Raw genomic sequence first — 23211 nt, forward strand, 5'->3', positions numbered from 1 at the left:
GTGTCTCTCCAGCCATTCTGAAATGGGTCACTGGATCTGCAATAGAGCTATCGCCTTCTAACTCCCGGACTGAAGCTTTTTGCAAAAATGTTATGCCAAAGCAGTTTTGCTGAAAACTTTTTTCCATAATATCACTGCCGGACAGTGGGGGTTAGATGGATCACACACACACACACACACACAAAAATGACACAAACTCATCTACAGGTTTTACAATAGTTTCTAGGTCACACCTATCCGTGGTCACCCATTGCTCAAATGATAACTGATCAATATAATTTCCTTCAAACTCAGCGAATAAAGTATTTTCCAATGATGAAGAATCTGGACAATCCGAACAAGATCGTAGATAGCAATTTGATGTTGTATTTTCACACAAAAGACTACCAGTTAACATTTTAATATCCTTTGATAAATTGATTCTTTTCAAACTATGTAAGATTAGGTTAATATTTTCGTGTGTTGTGCACACACAAACATTATGTGTTCCTGAATTGGATAGAAGCTTGCATTGCCTTGGACGAAGGCTTGCAAATGAGGAAAAACCTACCTTAATATTTTCGTTAATTTCCTTGAAGCGTGTATACGCTTCTTTCAAAGTAGTCATCATTAATCGTTTTTGGATTGCTTGACGCTTTCCATTTTTTTTTACAGATACATAATCTTTTTGGCCAGGCATAGCTCTACTTACTTCATCGTCTTCAAAATATTGAATTATTTTTTCTTTTGTCTCATCTGTTAATGAAGTACTCGACCTAGCATTTTTGGTTGCAAGACAGTTATTTTTGAATTGTTTTGCCTCTTTTGCTGTATTTCTATTGGTTTTGAACTCATCAATGGCGTCTTGAATACACCACGAGCTTGGCAGCATCGACAAAATCAATAATTTTTCTTTCCTTGTCGTGGCTAGATTCAAGAACCTTTCCTTCATATTCATAATTACCTCATCGTAGTCTGTATTTTCCACATCCTCAGGTCCTAATTTGAAGAGGTTTCTTCGTACAGCTTCGTTGATTTCACGGTATTTTTTCTCGGGATAATTGACGTAACCCATCTTCGTCCATTTAATCGGAGTCACTTTAATTCCAGCTATCCCTTCGTTGAAGCGTTCGATGTTGACCTTCTGGATGCACTCATCTTCTGATTGATTTGTTGAAACAGATGTCGCTGATGGTACCGTGGCAAGACTATCTGCACTTGGTACTTCTGGTAACTCCTCAGTTGTTGTCGGTGCATCTAGTAATTCCTCAGTTGTTGTTGTTTTCGAACTTCCTGCAACCTGATCCACCGATGATGTACAGATTGCCCGTTTGTCAACGTTTAAACGGCAGGACGTACAAATGCGTAAATTTGTATTCAATGTAGACATTGGAGCATAACCAGCCGCTTTCAGTTTATCTATGGTGCTTTCGGTGAGATTTCGTAGCTCTTTCGAACACTTTTTTTTCTGCAAACGGCCTACAACAGTTGAGAAAGCGACTACTCATGTTGCTCGTTAGATTTTAATAAACAAAATCACTTTTAAGTTTTTACTGACTAGTTTGGTGTCGTTTGCTTGACTGAAGAAAAATTTTACAATTAAATCTTTTATAACCATAGTGGTAGTATATTTTTAGCTTTTTCGTGAGTATGTTCATGGTATGTACCTATCATGTTTTTGATGTTGTTGAAGTTACTCGCTTTCTCCCAAATATGATTAACAAAGTCTATTCTCTACCAAGGCGGGTCTATACCCAGGTGTAATCAGATTTTAACTTTGTGGAGAAAACCAGCGCCGAGAAAACCGACCTGCTTTACGTATACTAGATCACCTGGGTATAGACCCGCCTTGTTCTCTACGAGGTCAACTTTTTGCAGGTAAACTAGTCGTATACCTGTATAGGAAACTTTTTTTGTAGCTTTTGTCTTCAATATTAGATTTCTTATAGGTTTCTTTTATCAAAAGGTTTCAACACTATTGAGAGAATTTTTCTTCAGTTACGTACAATAAAAAATATAACACTATCAAGACTTTAGATCACAACACTGGATCGCGTCTAACTTTCTAATAGATGCTATAATAGTTATGAATAATTAAATAAAATATCATGAAAACAACTTGTCAACCTCATGTGGTACCCTTAACAAAAAATTCAGCAACAAACTGCGGTGATAAAAAAAATTAATGAAAAAAAAAAAATTCACTAAGTGTCAAATTTGTGAAATATTTGAAATGTCATAACTTTTTTGTTTATTGGCTTACCATCACCAAATTTTTATGGTAGATAGCTAATATAATGGACCGTTTTCCCTCAAAAAATTACGTTGGTATTCCGTTAGGGTTTTGAGATATTTGAGTTTTTGTGACAAAAATGATGTTTTTTAATGCAAAAAAATTTTTTTTTACTGTGTGTATTTTTTTTGGAATCTTTATTTAGTTGTCTAACTTTGTTTCTTTAGTTGTCTAACAATCGAACGAACCGTTTTTGCTGTGCAGCTTTTTGAATATTTTTGAACCATTTTCACATACACCCTTTTGAAAAGTTAGTCGTGACTCAACTTGAAGATTTGATATCGGAAAATGACGATTTAGATGGAACTGAAAAACTGTGCAAAGTTTCAGATATTTTTGAAATGGTCGATCAGAATCGACTTGCATGCCTCCGTGGAATCCCTCACATGTAAACTTCAAAACGTCAAAACCTTATAACAGCAAGATTGCTTAGGCGGGAATTACCTAAAAATGGACCAATAATTAACTGTGCAAATAAATACAGTTTACTATTGCCGAACAATAGATGACGCCTATGACCTTCGTTATTGATAAAGTATATTGTAGTCCATAGATCATTTAATTGTTTTACAAGCTGCTGATGGGCAAACAGAACCCCGTACAAATATGAATTTGAGCCACTGTACCAGGTCCATCCCACACGGACTCAGATTGGGTACCACTACTAGTACTGCATTTGGTCCCTCGGTACTGCAAAAGGTACCCAAGTTTGACAGATCGCAGTACACTTTTCATAGAATTTTAGATGAACCTTATGAGCCATAAAATTTTGGGCAACTGCAAGGGACATGGAGGTCTTTAATTTGTCTTTGACTGTACTAGAATTTACTGCGTTTGCCTTATGAATTTTCCAAATTTGATTTATTTGTTGGAATTCTGCGCAATTTCATATTTTTCGAATAGACGGATATCGTTATTTGAGAGATTTGCTATTTCGTAGATTACGTGGCTTCCGCGAAATGGGGAAAGCGGAGTTTAAAACCGCCAAAGTTGAGCCACGTGGTTTATCTTATTACAATGAAAGGCGAATGTTGATTAGAAAACACTGCCTTAACCTTCTGGGGGTCGCACCGATGTTTGGATGCATGTGCAGACCAACATCAGCGCGCGTAACATACCAGTAGCTGTATTGTAGAAGATACTCTATCGAAACTTGCAGCTCCTATCCTTATCACATATACCAACGATGCGTTAGCAGAACTGTAATGTGTGCAATCCACGAGGGGTTACAATGAATGTAAGCAATACATACAAAACGAGTAGCAACTACATGTAGGAAAGCTGGCTACCTAAAGTGCAAGTGTAGTTTCACGGAGAGCACGCTCCCGAGCGATTGCATTTACGACGACGACGACGACGGCGCTGTTTTTATTTATTCGTTGAAACCGGCCGGCTAATAGCCTACGTGTATAAGACGCAGATACAGCCGAAATCACCAGAAGGTACAGTTTCAACTACTCAGTTTGTCGTATACTTTCAAACGGTTCAGAGCGTTCTTCTGTGGGTTCCTGGTTCCTATTGGATAGAATTTGTTGTGCAACTGAACACAAAAGTTTTGAATCGCTGATTAGGTGCAAGTTATAGGAGCATCAGGAAATCGATTTTATCTGTAAGGTAAGTAACTTGTGCAACATAAAACAGTTTAATGGTGTAATGCTGAGAAACATTAAATCATAGTAAAGTAGACATTTGTTCATTAAAAATCGATGAGTCACACGTTGACCCTATTTGACCTGTTTGAGGTGGTATAAAAAAATTGGCTGAAAATGCACTCATTGCTGAGGTGTTCCAAAAGAAATCAAGCTTTGCTTCAGCAAATTTGAGGTATCAATCGCCTGGAAGCTTCCACTGTAAATCATTCTTATTATTATAATGTAGTAATTATCGCATGGTATGCAATCGTTAAAAATTGAAATTCCGTGTAGGTGATGTCTATTTTATTCTAATGGGAACTTTCAAACTATATGCAAGATTGAACACTCATATCTATCCAGATTTCCTCACAAGCTGGTTTGAATATCCAGGAAGATAGAATCATAAGCAACAAATACCTACAGCCAACACAGATGTTGACATTGACATCAGTGACCAGCTATCGAATTAGCTCATCGCTGCCATTGGCGGTGTTAGTTAGCGATGTAGGGATCAGGGATCATCACATGTAAAATATAATTTTAGTTGTGAAATTATAAAACAAAACAATACGTTGTGCTGTTGTACAGAAAAGTCCACGTATTGGAATACGTGTTACATTGCTGAAGCGCCGCGATGCCTATGACGCATCACGATGACGACGACACCCTTCTTAATTTATCGTTTCGTTAGGGGTTGTGATTAGAGCATTTGATTTGCTATCCCTTATTTTTGCTATGGGCATGGAAAATAACCGTTGGGATTTGAAAGGAGACCACCTGCACTCTGTTGGTCTATTATGTTCAGAAAATGAGTGCCATAGCAGAGGTTTCCAATTTTCGATGGAGACAAATCGGTAAGTTATTGCATAATTTTATCATAATTTATCTGTTGTTAATCGCAAGTCAATCCCATCTGTATGAAATGGCTTTAGGAAAATTAACTGGAAAGTTTAAAAATGGGTGAGCATGATGTACCGTCATAAAACTAAGAAAGTAATAAGTAATAAGTTAATATGATTGCAGCTATGCAAGGGGTGGCATAGACGATAGTTTTCTAGTGGTTTTGGAAGGTGAATGGATCTTGGAAGAAAGGCTCCAGCAATCCTGGAAACAATCATGAGGGAGAGGAAGAAAATTCATAGTAAAATTCCGAAGAAAAAAACTCCAAAGGTACTCCTGAAGTATTTTTGAATTTTTGAAACGGATTCTTGCAGGAGTCCGTATAGAATGAAATTTTGGAGAAATTCCTAAAGAATCAAGCGATAATTTTCTCGCCAGATTCCTCAAGGAATCCTTGAAGAATCTTCTTCCACATACAATCTTTGAATAACTCCAAATAGATCCATTAAAAATCTAACAGGAATATCAAGAATAATCGCTGAAGATATCATTCTTGAGAAACACCGTAAGAAATTTATGGGAAATTCTGCAGCATCACTGCAGGATGGATTCTTAAAAGATTCCTCTGGAATAAAAAATGAAAAATAATTAGAGAAGCTTATGGTGTAATTTCAATATGAATTTTCAGAGTGGTTACAGAAATTCCGAAAGAAATTTCAGAAGAAACTCCTGGAAGATATTTTTAGGCTTCTGAATTTCTTGCTTGCTGGATTTTCGAGAGAAATCTGTAGGGAAATTCCTGGAAAAATTACCGGATTGTGTAATAAAGTCACCACTAGAAGAATGTCTGGAGTTACTCATGAAAGAAATTCTTGAAAAAAATCCTGTAGGAATCCTAGGACAATTCAAAATGTCTTTTTTAACCGGAAGAGCCTGAAACAATATCGAGACTAATTTATAGATATATGCATCTGTGAAGTGAAGTGAACAACGATGGAATCCCCAAAACATCGGATACACCCTTCATAGAGTTCCTTGAACAAGCTTCCGGTCATCAGGGCTGGTAGCGACTGAGTGTCGTTAAAGGCCTTATTCTTGAAAAAAAAGAGACCGAACAGGAATAAGAAAGAGACTTAACGGGAGCAAAACCGGAAAACAGGAATCAAGAAAATCTATTAAAAACAGGAAAATTAAGTTTTATACGATTTTTTTTCCGAAAATACGATCAGTAATTTTTCTGCCAATATTTTTATTTTAGTACTGCTTGTATTACTTGCATTTTTTAACCTTCCGTCAGTCGCTCAAAAAAAAGTTACACCATCGGTCGCACCGTGTACTGAGTACACGCGGAGCAATTTTGATTGTACATCCAAAGCTAGGCACGATAGAATATGGATGTCTTCGGCAAATTTCTTCAGTCCAACGGTACCAATTGGTCAGTGGACAAAAAACACTTTGGAAACATCCTCATCTTCCTGTGGCCATCGGATTGTGCCCCGGGGGAACCGATGTAGTGGACATTTCGCAATGCAACATCTCGAACACAAATATCTCAGGATCTAGATTTTTTAGCAAGATGGTATCTTCGGCAAAGTTGTTCAGTAGGTCAAGGGCTAACATGTGATACGCTGCTTGTTTCGAAATTCTGCCACCAGATGGTGCTAGTGAGCATTTAATTTTTCAAACACCGATATCTCAAGACCCTGATTACCTAGAAAGATGATGTCTTCGACAAAGTTGTTTAGTAGGTCAAGGACTAACATATGATAAGCTACCTAACAAGAAAAACTGCCACAAGATGGCGCTAGTGAGCATGCAATATTTTAATCACGGATATCTCAGGATCCCGATTTTTTTAGAAAGATGGTGTTTTCGGCAAAGTTGTTCAGTAGTTCAAGGGCTACCATGTGATGATCTTCTTATTTCGGAATTCTTTCAATATATGGCGCTAGAGAGCATGATATTTTTCGAACACAGATATCTCAGGATCCTGGTTACCTATAGAGTTGACGTCTTCGACAAAAGTGTTGAAAAGGTCAAGGTCTAGCATGTAATATGCAACCCAACTTGAAATTCTACCACCATATGGCACTAGTGATCATGCTGTATTTTGATCGCGGCTATCTTAAGATAATTATATTTTAGCAAGATGGTGTTTTACATCAAGGACTAAACATGTGATATACAGTTTCATTCGGAATTCTTCCACAAGACGAAATTTTCGAATGCAGGTATTTCAGGATCCTGGTTAGGAAAATTAAATTACATTACAAAGATGGTGTCTTTGATGAAGTTGATCTGTATACTGCCCAGAAATACACAATTGTCCCATGTGAATAGAAAATCCAGCAAACATGGGACTGACATGCGTTTATGGGGAATCTATGACATTTGGTCGAAAGACATTTGGTCGAATGACATTTAGTCGAATGACGTTTGGTCGAAAGTACATTTGGTCGAACAGACATTTAGTCGAATGGACATTTGGTCGAAAAGGTTTAGTTTCAACACAAAACATATTATATTTTGTCGAACCGACATTTCGCGGAAGGGGTCGAATCTTAATAGTATGGAAATAAAGTTTTACGTTCAGCCAGACTATTGTCGAGAGTAGCATTTTGTCGCTAATACAAGAGTGATAGAATAATTGAAAAAGTATCAGTCTTTTGACCAACAACCTATCATGCGTTTAGCAAAATTTTGTTATCCAATTTGATGGACGCTCTCCCAACATATTGATCAACCTCTTGCGTTTGTTGTTACTTTTTTGTTCGTTTTTGTGCGTTTCATGTTACTTTTTCGTTCAGGCAAGTTCTGCGATTCGAGATAAGCTGATCTTAAATGGTAGCAAGCCTACTTTTGTTGCCTCAATCAACTCGTCTTCCCTTACAAACATAGAAGTCACAATAAGCCGATTGGCCATAAATAATGTTACCGAAACCTTACATTTACTTCACCATAAAGGCTTTCCCGAAAGCAAATTTTTCCTGCCGTTTTAATTCTGATTTCCGCATCCAAAAATCTTACCCACCACGTCCGTAAGCTATAAAACCCGGAAATATACTCTATCCGCATGCTTCCATCAGATGAAGATAAACAGTTCATTACATAGAACGATGACATTTCAAAATTAAAAATAATAAAAATATTATGTTCACATCGTTGAGTAGCAAAATGGCTTGTTGAGCAGTTTTTCAAAGAATGATGATATTTTGAAAGAATAATAAATTCACTAGAGCTGAATATTTCAGTTAATGTACAAAAAAAATACTCCTAATAAGTTCATTTGAATAATCATTGAAATACTAGATTTTGGCATAACTAAAAAAAAAAGGATGTATGAAATTAAAAAATTAGATTACATAAAATGTCTCGTTTTATATTCAACAACAATTGATGATTCAGATTATTTCAAAGAATACCTAATCTTACCAACTTTGCAAAACTTAGAAAAACATAATCAATTTTACCAAATGATCTTTTAATTAACCATTTGAAAATAAGCTTTCAACCAAATTTCCGTTCAACTCAACGTCATTTGAGCAAAATAAATGTACCAAAGTGATTCGACCAAATGTCCATTCGACCAAATGGCCCTTCGACCAAATGTACTTTCGACCAAATGTCATTCGACCAAACGTCATTCGACCAAATGTCATTCGACGAAATGTCCTAAAGCCGTTTATGGGCAGTATATCACGGGCCAATGAGTTAAGTGTAAAATATACCTACCCAAAATTCTTCCACATTCAATTCAAAATGCAATGGGCTGCTAGATTTCAAATACTTCCATCAGGCTAGAGAAAGAGCTCCTGGTTCGATTTTTTTTTCAAATACAGAATCTCAAGTTCCCGATTATTTTAAAACTTGACGTCTTCATCAAATTTATTAGGTAAGGAAAGTGCTCACATGTCATTGGCAATTATATTTGGCGCCAGGAAGCATTTAATTTTCTGAACATGTTATGATACTGATCATTTGGGCTCATCAATACACGTTTTGTCAAATGTTAAAACATTTCACTAACACTTAATTAATAGATAAGCACAAAATAAAATTAAAGATGTAGGGTTCATTCTACTTCAAATTCTAGATTTAAAATGAACAATATTATTTTTACATTTAGTAGAAAAAAAGGACGCAAACTTCTCGTTGCTGGTGATATTGATCATCTCATGTTTTTTTAGAGTCCGGCGGCGGCCGTACGCCCGCAGCCGTTAAAGCGAACTGACACCCGCAGGGTGGAATGAAAGGAAAAACTTTCCCGCCTAAATTGAAAGCACGTGGTTCTCACAGAATGACAGCACTGTATCTGTGTATTAATGATTTATATCAGGAGTCACTGAACACGATGAGTGCGCTTGTTGTCGATTCTATGTAGTGTGTTTCGAAGTTGAAGGTTCTGTATGATCAGTGACCGCTGCGCTCATATTTGGAGACATGGGCAGATAACCGCGATAATTGAATTTATCTTGAGACAGGCAATAATCTAAATTCGTTGCTGCACAACTCGTGAGAACACACTCTCACAGTACAGATCTGGTTTGATATTATGGGACGTCTTTTTCCTCCGGAAAATAAGCTTGAGCGATAGGCTTATGATTATCGCCGTGACCGATAATTTCACTCCCTGGTTGTTTACAAATAAATTCAAAATGCTCTTTGTGCTAGTATAATCATAATATGGTTATTAGACTGGCCCTTAAACAAAAAAGTTGTAAAACTCAACGGGGCACCCCCTAGATATGTGCCTTAGGGTAAGAAAAAATATCTCTCAAAATTTCAACTCAATTGGTTGCGCCACCAGCTGGCGCATTCAATTCGAAGTTTGTATGAGATTTTCGTTTCAAATATATTGAAAATTGACCCTTGGTCACTGTTTCGTTCTGTGTACTAATTGATCGAGTTCAATTGGGCCCAGAATGACAAATACACTAGCTGATACCCTGATGAACATAATTGCAGAAGGTTGTATCTGGATTTAAGCTCATTTTCATTAACATTTCAGTTGTTGAAAGTAAGGCTTAGATCAGAACTCCCGTACAGTCACATATATGCATGCGTCTTGCGCAGCAGCTCGCCCAGCGTCATAGGTGGCTATGATGCACCTAGTGGTAACCATCATGCTATGTTGAAGAAATGCAGAGCTGTATCGCAGATCTACTTCATATAGTTAAAATACCATCTTTATCACTTTTAATCATGATACAACCTTCTACAGTATTGTTCGCTATGATAGAGTTTTTGACATTCTGGGTTCAATTGAACGCGATCAACAGTTTTCCTGAACCAAACAGTAATGGTGTACTGTTTCCCATATGTTTGAGCTGGGAATCCCATATTAACTTCAATTCAAATGCGCCAGCTCATGGAACGACCAAATGATCTGAAACTTTCAGGAAGTCTTCCTCTAACCCTAAGGAATAATTCTGGGGGGTGCCCCGAGGAATCATACAACTTTATTTTTCTTCCATACTGAGATGGGCCAGTCTAATGGTTATACTAGCACAAAGAGCACTTTGAATTGATTTGTAAAAAACATAGGCAATGACTATCACATTCGAGGTTATTCGAACAATATTGGAGTGTGCGTGCCATCCCGTGAGTCGCCATGAGAGACCGAGTTTCTCATATCACTTTGCACCAACACACTTCCATCTTCGTTTTTGTGTAACAGCTTTCTACCGCCCATTAGATATTAGATAGGCCTTTTCATGGGACAGGTCCATGTTGTATTCGTTCCGACTGTCAAATGGAAGTTAAATTGAAAGTGTTTATTCACAAATTTCTTTTTGTATGCATATTTTTAAAATTTGTTATGATCCGTAATATCATGAGGACACCCACCTACCCCCTCCAGCGTCATAAAATTTATGAATGGGCCCAAAAGCCGCGTATACTAAGTTTAGCACCAGTTTACAGCTATTATTCGCATTATTTAAACCAATCAATGTGCTTGAAATATACTGTTTGAAAACAGAAAAATACTACGTGATACTGCAGTATGCGATTGACAATTTTATCAGAAAATTCAGTTGAATACACAGAATAGATGCTTTCTAGAAAACCGGTTGCGCCTTCATCATTATTTGATCGTTATTTTGTATTGTTGTTTACCTTTTAGAACCATCTCGGCATTTGCATAGAAGTACTGTCAAAGACCTTCCAAAACAGCTGATTTGAGACGCCTCGTGAAAAGGCCTATTGCTCAATTGTAACCTCCATTGACAGTTCTTTGATTTAAGAACAGACAAAAAGGCGTCACACTCTCATCGGTGTCCATCGATCATTTTTTTAACGACCGATTCGTATACATGCGACCAACCGCAGGCGTCGTTTTCATTCGTGTTTGACGTTTACACACTACCGCCACCTGTTGGCCAATCGGCCAAACAAAGTTATTTTAGCATTGGGCTTACACGTTTTCGCGGCAATGATTTTGATCGCCATATTTTTGAATATAGTTAAACCAGTATTAGTCGATGTTCCATAGTTCGATATCGACTCATGAAATCATACTTAAAACAAAAAATCATAATTACTATAATGCTCCCTTTTATCAGCTTTCTAAAGAATATCTGTGCCATGAGTCGATGATCTTTTGAGTATCGACTGAAAATTTGACTGTACTTGAAATTCTGAAGTACATTCTGATAGGATTTTCATGCTGAAAAGCACCGTTTTCGAATCAAACGGTTTATTACATGTTAAACAATAAACAACTTAGTTGAAGACGTCATTTTCATGATTGAGCAATCACAATCCTAGATATTTGGGTTGAAAATATAGCATACTCAGTAGCACCATCTAGTGGAAGAATTCCCAAACAAGTGTGGCCCATCACAAGTTTGTACTTGACTTACTGAACTTTTGAGCCGAGCAGTTTATATTTGGATTAGTGGTCCCGGCAAACTTCGTCTTGCCATCAAGTAGGCTGTTGGAAAACGTTAACTCTAGTTTTTTTGACTTTTCTGGTGAATATCCTTGGATTTTGATGCACACAAACTCGTCAGAACCCTTGTCGAACGAAGCGGAGAAAAAATCATCCAAATCCGTAGACCCGTTCGTAAGTTATTTCGTGACATACAAACACCATTCCATTTTTATTTACATAGAAGATAGAAGATGTAATCGGTATCCTCAGATATTAGCAATCATAATATACATGTTCACTAGCGCCACCAGTTGAAAGTATTTTAAAGCTTGAGGTTCCTGGTTTCAAGATGGGTGGCTTATTACATGCTAGATGACCTATTCAACACTTTTGTCGAAGACGTTATAGGTAACCAGGATCCTGAGATATCTGTGTTCGAAAAATATCATGCCCACTAGCGCCATCTATTGAAAGAATTCCGAATCAAGAAGATCATCACATGGTAGCCCTTGAACTACTGAACAACTTTGCCGAAAACACCATCTTTCTGAAATATCGGGATCTTGAAATATTCGTGATTAAAATATTGCATGCTCCCTAGCGCCATCTTGTGGCAGTTTTTCTTGTTAGGTAGCTTATCATATGTTAGTCCTTGACCTACTAAACAACTTTGTCGAAGACATCATCTTTCTAAGTAATCAGGGTCTTGAATATCGGTGTTTGAAAAATTAAATGCTCACTAGCACCATCTGGTGGCAGAATTTCGAAACAAGCAGCGTATCACATGTTAGCCCTTGACCTACTGAACAACTTTGCCGAAGATACCATCTTGCTAAAAAATCTAGATCCTGAGATATTTGTGTTCGAGATGTTGCATTGCGAAATGTCCACTACATCGGTTCCCCCGGGGCACAATCCGATGGCCACAGGAAGATGAGGAAGTTTCCAAAGTGTTTTTTGTCCACTGACCAATTGGTATCGTTAGAGAGAAGAAATTTGTCGAAGACATCCATATTCTATCTTGCCTAGCTTTGGATGTGCAATCAAAATTGCTCCGCGTGTACTCAGTACACGATGCGACCGCTCGTGTGACGGGCCCGGTAAAAAAAAGTTACACGAGCGGTCGCACTGGTGTACTGAGTACACGCCTAAAAACTTAGGTTAAAAACACGATGTTTTCGAATACTTTTCGTTGATTTTTTCGAAAAATTTCTACTCTGCAAGCAAGAAGAAGAGTAGATCTTGGAATAGGACCAACACCCGGATCAATTTGAAGCGATTTTCAACATGTTTTTCGACTTTTCGCAAAGTGCGTGTACTCAGTACACTAGGGCGACCGACGGTGGGTTAAAGATTTTTTTGCAGGAATTTAATCTGAAACTGATTTAGGTATTTGCTCAAAGGAATGTCTTCAGGGATTCTTCCAGAGATTTTTCACTAATTTCTCAAGAAAATCCTGAAGTTCATTCAGTGATTTTTTCAAGCAATATTTTTTCCAGAAATTGATTTCCTCCAGATTCCTTCAGTTTTACCGAGATTCGGCCAAAAATTACCGAGAACTCAGCTAGATTATTAAAATAAACCCGAAAATACGGAAAGTGTCGCTAAATCAAACTCTTTAGTAAAATTCTGTAGAAATTCCTCTTGCAAGGATCTCGGAAAAACTCCCTAACTTCTAAGGAGTCTTGAAGGTTGAAAAAACAATCAATTATTTCCTTGGATAAAATCCTGCATTCCTTGAAAAGCATTGAAGAGAATTCATGAAGAAACGTATGTAGAAATGGTCTGAATAGTTGTTGTAGTATTTGCTGATGTGAAACCGTCGTGCGTTCGGCTACCGCCAGATGCACCGCGCTAATGCAGTGTACGAAAAGCGAGGTTTTCTCATCAGTGTTGTATAACATACCACAGCGTAAAGACCGAACTGTTAAAATTTTTTCCGAGATTTTTTTGGAAGAACTACAGCATGAACCATTGTGTCGAATTCACTGAGGAAATCCTGGAAGAGTTGTTAATAGATTTCCAGGAATAATCTCTGGAAGAATTTTTAAGAGATTTCTGAAATGAACCATAGATAAATTCACGAATGAATTCATATTAAAAAGGTTGGGTAAAAAACTAAGAAATCAAGTATAACGGAATTCGTAGAAAAATATCTGAAGTAAATTCGAGAATAGCATTTTGGAAATGTTTTCTTGGTAATCCTTGTGGAAAATCCTGGCTAGTATTCACTGGAGAAGTAAAATAGTCACTTTTATGCTTATTCTGCGCGGCGTGTGAGGTGAGACAAGTCGAATGCGGGAACACTTGCGAATCGCTCTCATTTGATTAGCATAAGTCGTCTCACGTCACCCGAGGTGAGAGCGACTCGCACATTTAGGTAAAAAAAAAAAAGACTTTAAAGACCTTATATTGGAAATAGCCTTGTTTTAGACATTAAAATAAGACCCAAGTCTATATAAAGAGACCTGCTACCAGCCCTGGAACGCAGCCCCAGTGGTTTTCAGCCATTTCAGCTTGCGGAGCACTTGTACATAAAATTGTTGTATTCATCACTACTCCGTTTAAAAGCTAGACTTTTTACGAGCTTGAATCGATTCCTACGAAAATCGTGAAGCAAGTTTTAATTTACCAAATCTCTCATTAGGGTGAAGATGATTCGGAGTCAAACCTTAAATTTTCAAGAACATCAGTCTGGAGAACCAAACATTCGTTTAAGCTGAAAACTGGATCGATTGGTCACTTGCTGTTGGTTACTAATCGATCAAGTTTCCAGTTAAAATGTTCGATTCTCCAGATTTGTAGTCGAGAAAATTTAAGGGGTGCCGTCGATTAATCTGTACCCCAATTTTGATTTTTTTATTCTATTCTATTCTATTCTAAGCGCTTGTATAGCAAATACTGAAAAGCATCTTGAAAATACCTTTTTTTCAGTATTTACTTGCCAGCATTAATATTTGCAGCATATCAATGATTTGATATAAATATTAAAACGGCCAGGCCCCTGCACAGTGGGGTTTGAAGGTACTTCAAAAATTTACGTCGATCGGATCATTCACGAATGGATAACATGATAGACGAAAAATTTTGAAATTTTGTAAAGGAGGAACAAACGGGGACAACCGTACCAACCGTTTCATTTAGGGAGATAGTCAAAACCGTTCGGAGTGGCGTTGCTAAGAAAGTTGATGTGCACTCCATTGTTGTTTGTGGTTCTTGTCCTCTTCACTAATGAGACTATCCATTTCCGTAATTTTGGCCAAATACTTCAGTATTTCTCTTCTGTCTAAGCATCATCATTGTTCGGAACTCATTTAAACACATTTTTCATCGTAGTGGGTTTTTAATTTTTTGAAAACAAAGCAGCACTTTCCCATTATTCGTGGGTTGTCACTTTTGTAAACACTGATCACAGATTTTCATCTTTGATTTTTCCGCATTTCGATATTAAACTCATAACAGATAGAAAAGGAGTTTTTCAAAGGCCTTTTTTCGCACATGTTACCACAATTTCAATAGAACTGCACAAAACACTTCACGGTGACTTTCAATCGCAAGCGATGAACAAGTGCCACGGTTTAATCAACATTTAAGATAAGGTTTTCGATTCGCTCTATTCATCTAAACTTGTGTTTTAAACACTTCTCAATCAACAAATAAACTTGCTCAATTATTTCAGTTATAGACACTATTTCCAAAAAATGCACCAGCCGAATCTTAAAATATGCGGAGACGATAAAAACGTGACAGATCCATTTTCAACACACCCGTTCGCGCCGCCTTCTGCGATCCTTCTTTAATTTTGTTTTTTTTTTTTAACATATACAATCAACTCTCCCTAACTCGATATTGAAGGGACCATCGAGTTATGGAGGTATCGAGATACAGAACACATATTTTTCAAATTTTGAAATTTTCGTAAATTTTACAAAATACATTGAAAATAGTTATTTTAACGTGAAAAATAGTAGAATTTTGACACATTCACATACTTTACACTTTTTGAACAGTCAACAAAATATTAAAGTTTTATCACCCAGAAACAAGGTGAAACCCTTAATTTTACTATAAGCATAATTATCACATTAAAATTTATGGAATTTATTTACATTTGGAGGATATTTGGAACTTTTTATGAAAATATCGAATTAGAGAGGTACACTTGCATGGGAAATTCAAACAGATCGCATCGGGTTAGAGAGGTATCGACTTACAGAGGGATGCTAAATGGAAAGGACCGCGCATTCCATCGAGTTAGGGGGGGGGGGGAATATCGAGATAAGGAATATCGAGTAAGGAAGAGTTGACTGTAATTATACTGTAAAAATACTTGCATTATTTGATTGAGAAAGCTTTTTACTTTAGGTTCAAAGTATGACAATTAGGCATCTAAATGAACCTTCATTTGATTTTTCGTTAAATATTTCAAAATTCTTGGTTTGAAAACGGCAAAATTGCTTTGGTTAAGAAATTTCCGAACTTTTGTTTTTAGTTTGTTTAGAACGATTTTCTGTAGCAAAATATTTCATTTAAAGTCTTTATTAATGTGTTTGAATGGATAAACCACAAGTTCAACAATCACGGAAATATTCAAAATTTTGATAAAACTCGTGAAATATTCTTGATTTGATGTCACGGTATCAAAATTGCAATTTTTAACGAAGTTGCATGTTCCTAAGATATATTCCGACGAGAACAAGTATCCCAACAAGACTCAAAACCCAAAAGTTTCAAAATATTCTGTCGGGGTAATTCGAATATCTTCAAATTTAAGAGTTGTTTTCCATACTAAATTCACGAAAACTCATTCCAAAATGCAGCTAAAGCTGTCCAAAACAAAATGTTTGGGAAAATTTTCCCCGACAAAATGTGTTTAATCATCCAAAACAATATCTTAGCCTAAATGTTGAACGTTTTCGTAAAAAATATCTAAAAACTCGTAAAAACTTTGTTAATTCATTATTTCGGTGAAGATATACATGAGCTGAAGATGAATTAAAACCAAACTAAATTTTCAAGAGCATAGGGTAACCAATATATTTTGGAGCCCCTGGGTCATTTTCCTGCAAAATTCCCAGTTTAAATGGAAATGGAAAGATAGGACTATTCCGCACTTGCATCAACCGTTTGTACATAGAAAATGTGTTTATTTTATCTGAAATTAATTTAATTTCATCGGTTCATCCATGCAACCGTTACAACACGTTCAGGCTTCCGAATTCTCACTCACTCTCACGATAATGGATTTATCCCTCACAGGAATTTTCAGCGATTAGCAGCCTTACGATTTTATCCGTCCACAAAACAAAGCGAAAATAGTTAATTGCACATTTCCGCAGCTGTGAGAAGTTTGATTTCTCTTTCTCCGATCCATGGAGAACTTTTCCTGTATCCATCGCCACGTGCAGCAGTTGCTTTTATGCACCATATTAACCACTCCTTTCGTCAAGTTGGTGTGGTAGCATGGTTAGCGTGCACGCATCGCGAGTTGTTTTTAACAATGTTCTAGGTTCGAATCCCATCGCCAGCACTAGTTTTTGTTTATCCACATACAGATAATTCTCGGGAGCAGTTGGTGAGCGAAAATATGATGGAGTGAAAAATAAATTATCCCCAGAGTGGAGTGATTTTCGGTTATCCTCCATCGTAGCTCCAGGGAAAATTAGTGTGAGCGATAAAAGATGTTCACGTGAGGAAGCGAAAAAAGCATTCTCCTTACGTGTGAAAAATCGGAGATTTCGTATCATCGATACGAAAATTCAGAACCCTGAACACGTTACATTCAGAAATTGAAGCCGTCAGAAATGTTTCAAATGTAAACAAAAACTTTTTTCAAATTTCTTAACTAAAACCGTGGAATGTATACAGTTTTCCATTGTCAATCGATTGATTAGACTATGGGCGAGCATATTATACAACCAGTGTCGTGGATTTTGTCGCCAAACGATAAAAAATGCCGGGGGTCCAAAATATATACTTGGTGTGTCCTAAATAATGAAAAGCAGTGCTTCACAATTCAAATATTTTCGATGTTTTTTGGATCCTGCATGACCGTATGGGCATTTTTATCTCGTAGAGGAAGTTTTTCTCTACATTTTGGCATGTGCTTTGATTTGGTTACGGTGTGCAATTAATTAATTGAGACAAAAAACTCAAATCACTTCCTTAGGGGGTCCAAAATACGACCATTACCCTATATCTAGAGAAATAATGAAAAACAGCGTCCATTTATTACGTAACGCTACAATTAGAAATTTTTAACCTCTGGAAGAAATTTCGGAAGAATCCCTGGATAACATTCTTATGAAATTTCTTAAGGAATTTGTAGAGAAATAACTGAAGGAACCCATGTAGGAAATTCAGGAGAAATCTCTGAAGAAATTGCTGAGAGAACTCTGGAATCTAAAAAAAAATATGTGGAATCGCTTAAATCATTTCTAAAGCAACACTCAGTAGTGTTCAGAGAGGAATTACTGGAAAGATCCCTTGGTTGAAGAATAGCTTAAAGAATTCATAGGAATATTTTCGGAAAACCAAACACGAAGGAATTTTTGTTGGAAACCTGTTCGCTCATAGAGGAATATTTGTAGATATTCCTGCAGAACTTAAAAGAAGTTAAAGTGGAAATATTCCAGAAGACTTCCTCGGCAGAACCTCTGGAAAAATTCTCAATAGAGTGCTCACTGACTTACTATTTACACTTGGCTTTTCAAAACATCGAAACATCAAATAGAATTCTATTGATTTCGTCTTTGTTTCGGCCATCACCTCTTTCTGATAATCGGCTTTGGACGACTGACTTGCGCTCTTATTGCCCTATCTAACGTTGCAAAATAAAAATGAAACTAACCAAGGCTCACTTAATCAACAAAAACTTTCAAACAAACATAATTTGAAATTATGAAAGGGCAGTCATTTGCAATTCAATTTTAACGTCTTCAAATCTATTTTATACCTTGGGAGTAGTGATGATTCTCTAGTTCGAGGTCAGTAAAACTAGCTCAAATACATTTATTTGCGAAAATATTCATTTGAATACGTTTTATTTATGCTGTTCGGAATTTGAGTCAAGGTGTTCGGAATATGAGACAGAATCAACTCAGTGTTCGGCATTTGAATCAAAATGTTGTTCCACACTTTTACGTATAAACAAAACTATATAAGTTTGAACAAAAAATTTTACCGGCACACCCAACAGCTAACAGTTAGACTTTGCGAAGAAATTAAAATTTTCACGAATATCAGCCAATTTATGCCTTCCAGATGCATTTGAAGTCACTGTTGGGCTTAAGTGTTCGGAATATGAGTCAAAACGGTACAAAAATCCTTGCAAACAAATCGACTGACCACATTTCACCGTGCGCTTTCCGCGCTCATTTCGCACAAACCCAATAAGGTGGCATTAGTCACGGTGAAGCTATTAATACTCCCGACAACAAGTTCAGCCTTTGAAGTTCTCCCACACACGAGCTCAACTTCCTCCGCGGTTAGGTCTGCCCCGTTCCGTTACGAATAGAACTGCTGCAGCAGTCAGTGTCCGTCGAAACGGGAAATGAATACCTAAACAATCACTCTACTTCTGCATTTGGTTTCAATTTACTTTGATTGTTTTTTTACGCTTTCGGCTTAATTTTAAAGCCGACGCCGAGCAGCCCGTAATGGCTATGCACTCGAAAAAATGTAACCTTTCTCCGATGCCAAGTGCAGCACCCCGCCCGCGGACGACGGGCACATGGCAACGCGAGCAGCTCTTATCGCTGATAACGCATAGCATAGCCAAAGTACAGCTTCATGTGTGTCTTTTCGGTGGTTCAAATTAGATGTAATCCAGAGGTTCTCGAGTTTTAACCGCTTGCTCATATGGATTTCGCTCCATGGGCGAAGCCAGGGAGATGCGAACGAAATTGAAAATTTTTGATCGCTTCCGCATCTTTTTTGAGGGGTTACCGTGCTGCATCAATACCCGGACGCTTAAGCCGACAGAAATGCTTAAACATAAATTTAGGTATGTTTGGTTAAAATATTCTTGTAGTGTTATTATTCAACCAATTTTTACACTTCAGATCTTCAACATTTTCGAAAATATTCATGACTTTTACAAATAAATCAATGAAATATTGGAGCATGTCTTCTCTTTAAATTCGGACACCTGATCAAATGATGTTTTTAAATCCAGACATTTTCGGATCAAAATCCGGACATCTGTGTTTTTATATGATATGTTTGCATATTTTTTCAAGACAATCATGCAAACTCGTCGAAACAATATTTTATAATAAATTCGACGTAAATTTTTCTCTATACTGTCACAAAGGACATCAAGTTACTAATATTAGTGATTTTATTACCCGAACTGAAACCCGTGTAGCTTGAACTCGTTAGCGTGCGGCTGGAATCTCAGATATACACAATTCATCTTACATTACACCATTTTCTTATAACTGAGAAAACTTTTTATGTGTATATTTCAATACTTCTCTGGTTTATATATATCAAAAATATCATTTGCACTAGTAAAAAGTGGTTTACAATCACTGACCCGTAATCCAGGACAGTCTCTTTACACTCCTTTAATAGACATTTGCTTCATTATTCACAACGGCTACGTTTCGAAACATTGAAAGTATGTCTCTGTATTTAATTGTGTTCAAAACATTCCATAAAATATACTTCACACACTCTTTCTTCAACTTTTAGTTTGGATTGTGCGTTCAAAAATCGTTAATCTTCAATTAACATGGATCACAAAGGAATGACGTCCGACCGAAAAGATTTACTTGTTGTTATTTTTTATTAATTATTTGGCAATGTTAACTAGATTGACAATGATAGTATAATAATCTTCAATGTTTGAATTATAGATTATGAAAAAAACCCAAACATAAAAACATTTAAGTTATGGATAAAATAATGAATATTTATGCTTATTCTGCGCGGCGTGTGAGTCGAGACGAGTCGCTCTCATCGCGAGTGACGTGAGACGACTAATGTTAATCAAATGGGAGCGAGTCGACAATTGTCACCTCATTCAACTTGTGTCACCTCACACGCCGCGCAGAATAGGCATGATTAACAAAGTGTCCGGTGGTACCGTCCGGATTTTGATTCAGCACGGTATTTGAAACTTTTTTATATCCTTTTATTAGTATCATTTCAAACATTACAGTCAGTTCTCATATCAAAATGTTGTGTTAGGCAACACTGTCATCCTACTTATAAGAAGAAAGAGAAAGTCGCCTTTCAATAAATTTAACCTAACTCAACCTAAATATATAAAGCACTTATCGTGGCAATAGAAGATTGCAACAATTTAATATTGAACATTCCATTCTTTTACATTTCACTTTCAGCATTTGCATTGCATTTTTCAACCCACAGCGCTACTAGCAGCACTCGATCATGTCTGCGGACCGCCCCCTAGATGTGGTCATTTTCGGTGCGACTGGTTTCACCGGCAAATACACCATCTACGAAGGGATCAAATTGCTAGACGGTCTCAAATGGGGTGTCGCCGGCCGAAACAAGGATAAGCTTGCACAAACGCTCAAAGAGATTGGTCAGAAAGCCGATAAGGATCTCTCGGAAACGCCGATGGTGATCGCTGATGTTAAAGATCCAGATTCCCTGAAGAAAATGGCCGAACAGTGTCGCATTGTGGTCAACTGCTGCGGTCCATACCGGTTCTTCGGCGAGCCGGTTGTGAAGGCGTGCATCGAAGCCGGCACCCACCACGTGGATGTAAGCGGCGAGCCACAGTACATGGAAAAAATGCAGCTACAGTACAATGAGCAAGCTCAGGAGAAAGGAGTTTACATCGTATCCGCCTGCGGGTTCGACAGCATTCCAGCAGATTTGGGAACAGTGTTTCTGGAAAAGGAATTCGATGGCACGGTTAATTCGGTAGAAACCTTCTTAGAGACCAAATCTACTAATTCGGATGGCGGAGCAGTCCTTCACTATGGCACGTGGGAGTCGGCCATCTACGGACTGGCCCATGCCAACGAGTTGCGAGGAATAAGAAATCAGCTCTTTCAATCGAGGCTACCCAATTTCCAACCCCGTCTGAAAGATCGTCCATTGCTGCACCGAAGTAAATTTGTAAATGATCGCTGGTGTCTTCCTTTCCCTGGCTCTGATCGGTCGGTTGTCATGCGCTCTCAGCGATACTTCTATGACAACGACAAGAAGCGACCCGTACAAATGAAGGCCTATATTACTTTCACTACCTTATTCGAGGTGTTGGCGGTTATTCTGGTTGGCGCTGTCTTTGGTATTATGACCCGATTCAAGCTTGGACGACAACTGCTTTTGAAGGTTTGTAGCAGCATTTGACTGAATTTTTGAAAACTTCATTCTCATCTATCCTCTGTCAACAGTATCCCCGTCTGTTCTCGGCCGGCTTCGTGTCACACGAGGGTCCTTCGGAGAAAACGATGCAAAACACCACCTTCACCATGTACTTCAAGGGTGAGGGATGGAACCGCGACGAGGACCAGCTGGAACCATCGGATCAGTTCAAGGTGCCACCCAATAAGAAACTAAAGGTCAAAGTTTCTGGCACCAATCCGGGCTATGGAGCTACCTGTGTGGCACTGCTCCTTTCCGCAACCACCATTCTGAAGCATAGCGACAAAATGCCATCTAAGTAAGTTTTTAATTATTTAAAAATACTTATTTTTTCTAATGATATCCATTATTCTCATTTTTAGTGGAGGAGTATTCCCGCCAGGTGCTGCTTACTACAAAACGAACTTGATTGAGGAACTCTGCAAAAATGGATTCAAATTTGAAGTAATGAAATAAGTGATTTACCCAAATAACTTCGAATTGAAAAGCAAGCATGTTTTAAAAAATCATTATATCAGTCAAAGCATGAATACTACAAAGCATTATCATTTTACATCCTTTTTGGTACCTAATATATTTGAAGACTGTTGTTGCTATTGAGTCAAAAAACTGAACTAAAAATAACGATCATTCATCGAAAATATCTATATTCTCCAATAAGACTTACTTTTATGTGTATCGTTGCTAATAAACATAAATTTTGAATTGTATGTAAACTGTATCTTTATTCATTTATTATTAGTCGAAGTCGATATTATATGTGTGTTGGGTGATAGGAATATTATGAGTGGAGAGCATTGATCAATTTGGTTAACTTCAATAGTAGCTTACGCAACAAGTTGCAGAACGATTGATTTTACGACGGGTGAGCTTGAGCTTGATTGGCCGCCCGTGGTTGCTAATTAGAGTAGTTGTTAGAGAAAATGATTTTCTATCGGCTTGGGTTTGGGTTGAAACGAATGGCCTTTTATCAGATACACCATTTGGTTTCCGCAGAGGCAAGGAACGAGCGACTGTCTTGCGTTACTTTCCACAGAAATCCAACTAGCCTATGCTCAAAAGAAACAAATGGGTTCAGTCTTCTTCATAGGGGCTTTTGATTCAGTATTTATACACTACCCGTCATAAATACGGACTCACTAAAATAAGTAATGCAACGCTCAGCTGAATATTGAATCACCCTGAAAAGTTTAGCATCAGGGGATCAAGGACATCCGGAAGACAAATAGTTTGGTTCGAGATTT

General features: G+C 37.4%; 1 protein-coding gene across 1 annotated transcript; it reads left to right on the forward strand.

Annotated features, from left to right (window-relative positions):
• The first annotated feature begins 3668 nt into the window (after nucleotides 1-3668).
• Nucleotides 3669-22677, forward strand: LOC5576348 (saccharopine dehydrogenase-like oxidoreductase). Its single transcript, XM_001656036.2, has 4 exons — nucleotides 3669-3886; nucleotides 20971-21934; nucleotides 21997-22265; nucleotides 22330-22677. Exons 2-4 carry the CDS (start codon nucleotides 21020-21022, stop codon nucleotides 22421-22423), a joined length of 1278 nt encoding a protein of 425 aa, XP_001656086.1. The 5' UTR covers nucleotides 3669-3886; nucleotides 20971-21019; the 3' UTR covers nucleotides 22424-22677.
• Nucleotides 22678-23211: the final 534 nt, after the last annotated feature.

Source organism: Aedes aegypti, chromosome 1, assembly GCF_002204515.2.
Source record: "Aedes aegypti strain LVP_AGWG chromosome 1, AaegL5.0 Primary Assembly, whole genome shotgun sequence".
Lineage (NCBI taxonomy): Eukaryota > Metazoa > Arthropoda > Insecta > Diptera > Culicidae > Aedes > Aedes aegypti.

Bases quoted from the DNA above. Each gene is read 5' to 3' on its own strand.
- LOC5576348 (XM_001656036.2), top strand. From the start codon at position 21,020: ATGTCTGCGGACCGCCCCCTAGATGTGGTCATTTTCGGTGCGACTGGT. The intron at 21,935-21,996 runs GTTTGTAGCAGC...CTCTGTCAACAG, and splicing joins GACGACAACTGCTTTTGAAG to TATCCCCGTCTGTTCTCGGC. The intron at 22,266-22,329 runs GTAAGTTTTTAA...TCTCATTTTTAG, and splicing joins AGCGACAAAATGCCATCTAA to TGGAGGAGTATTCCCGCCAG.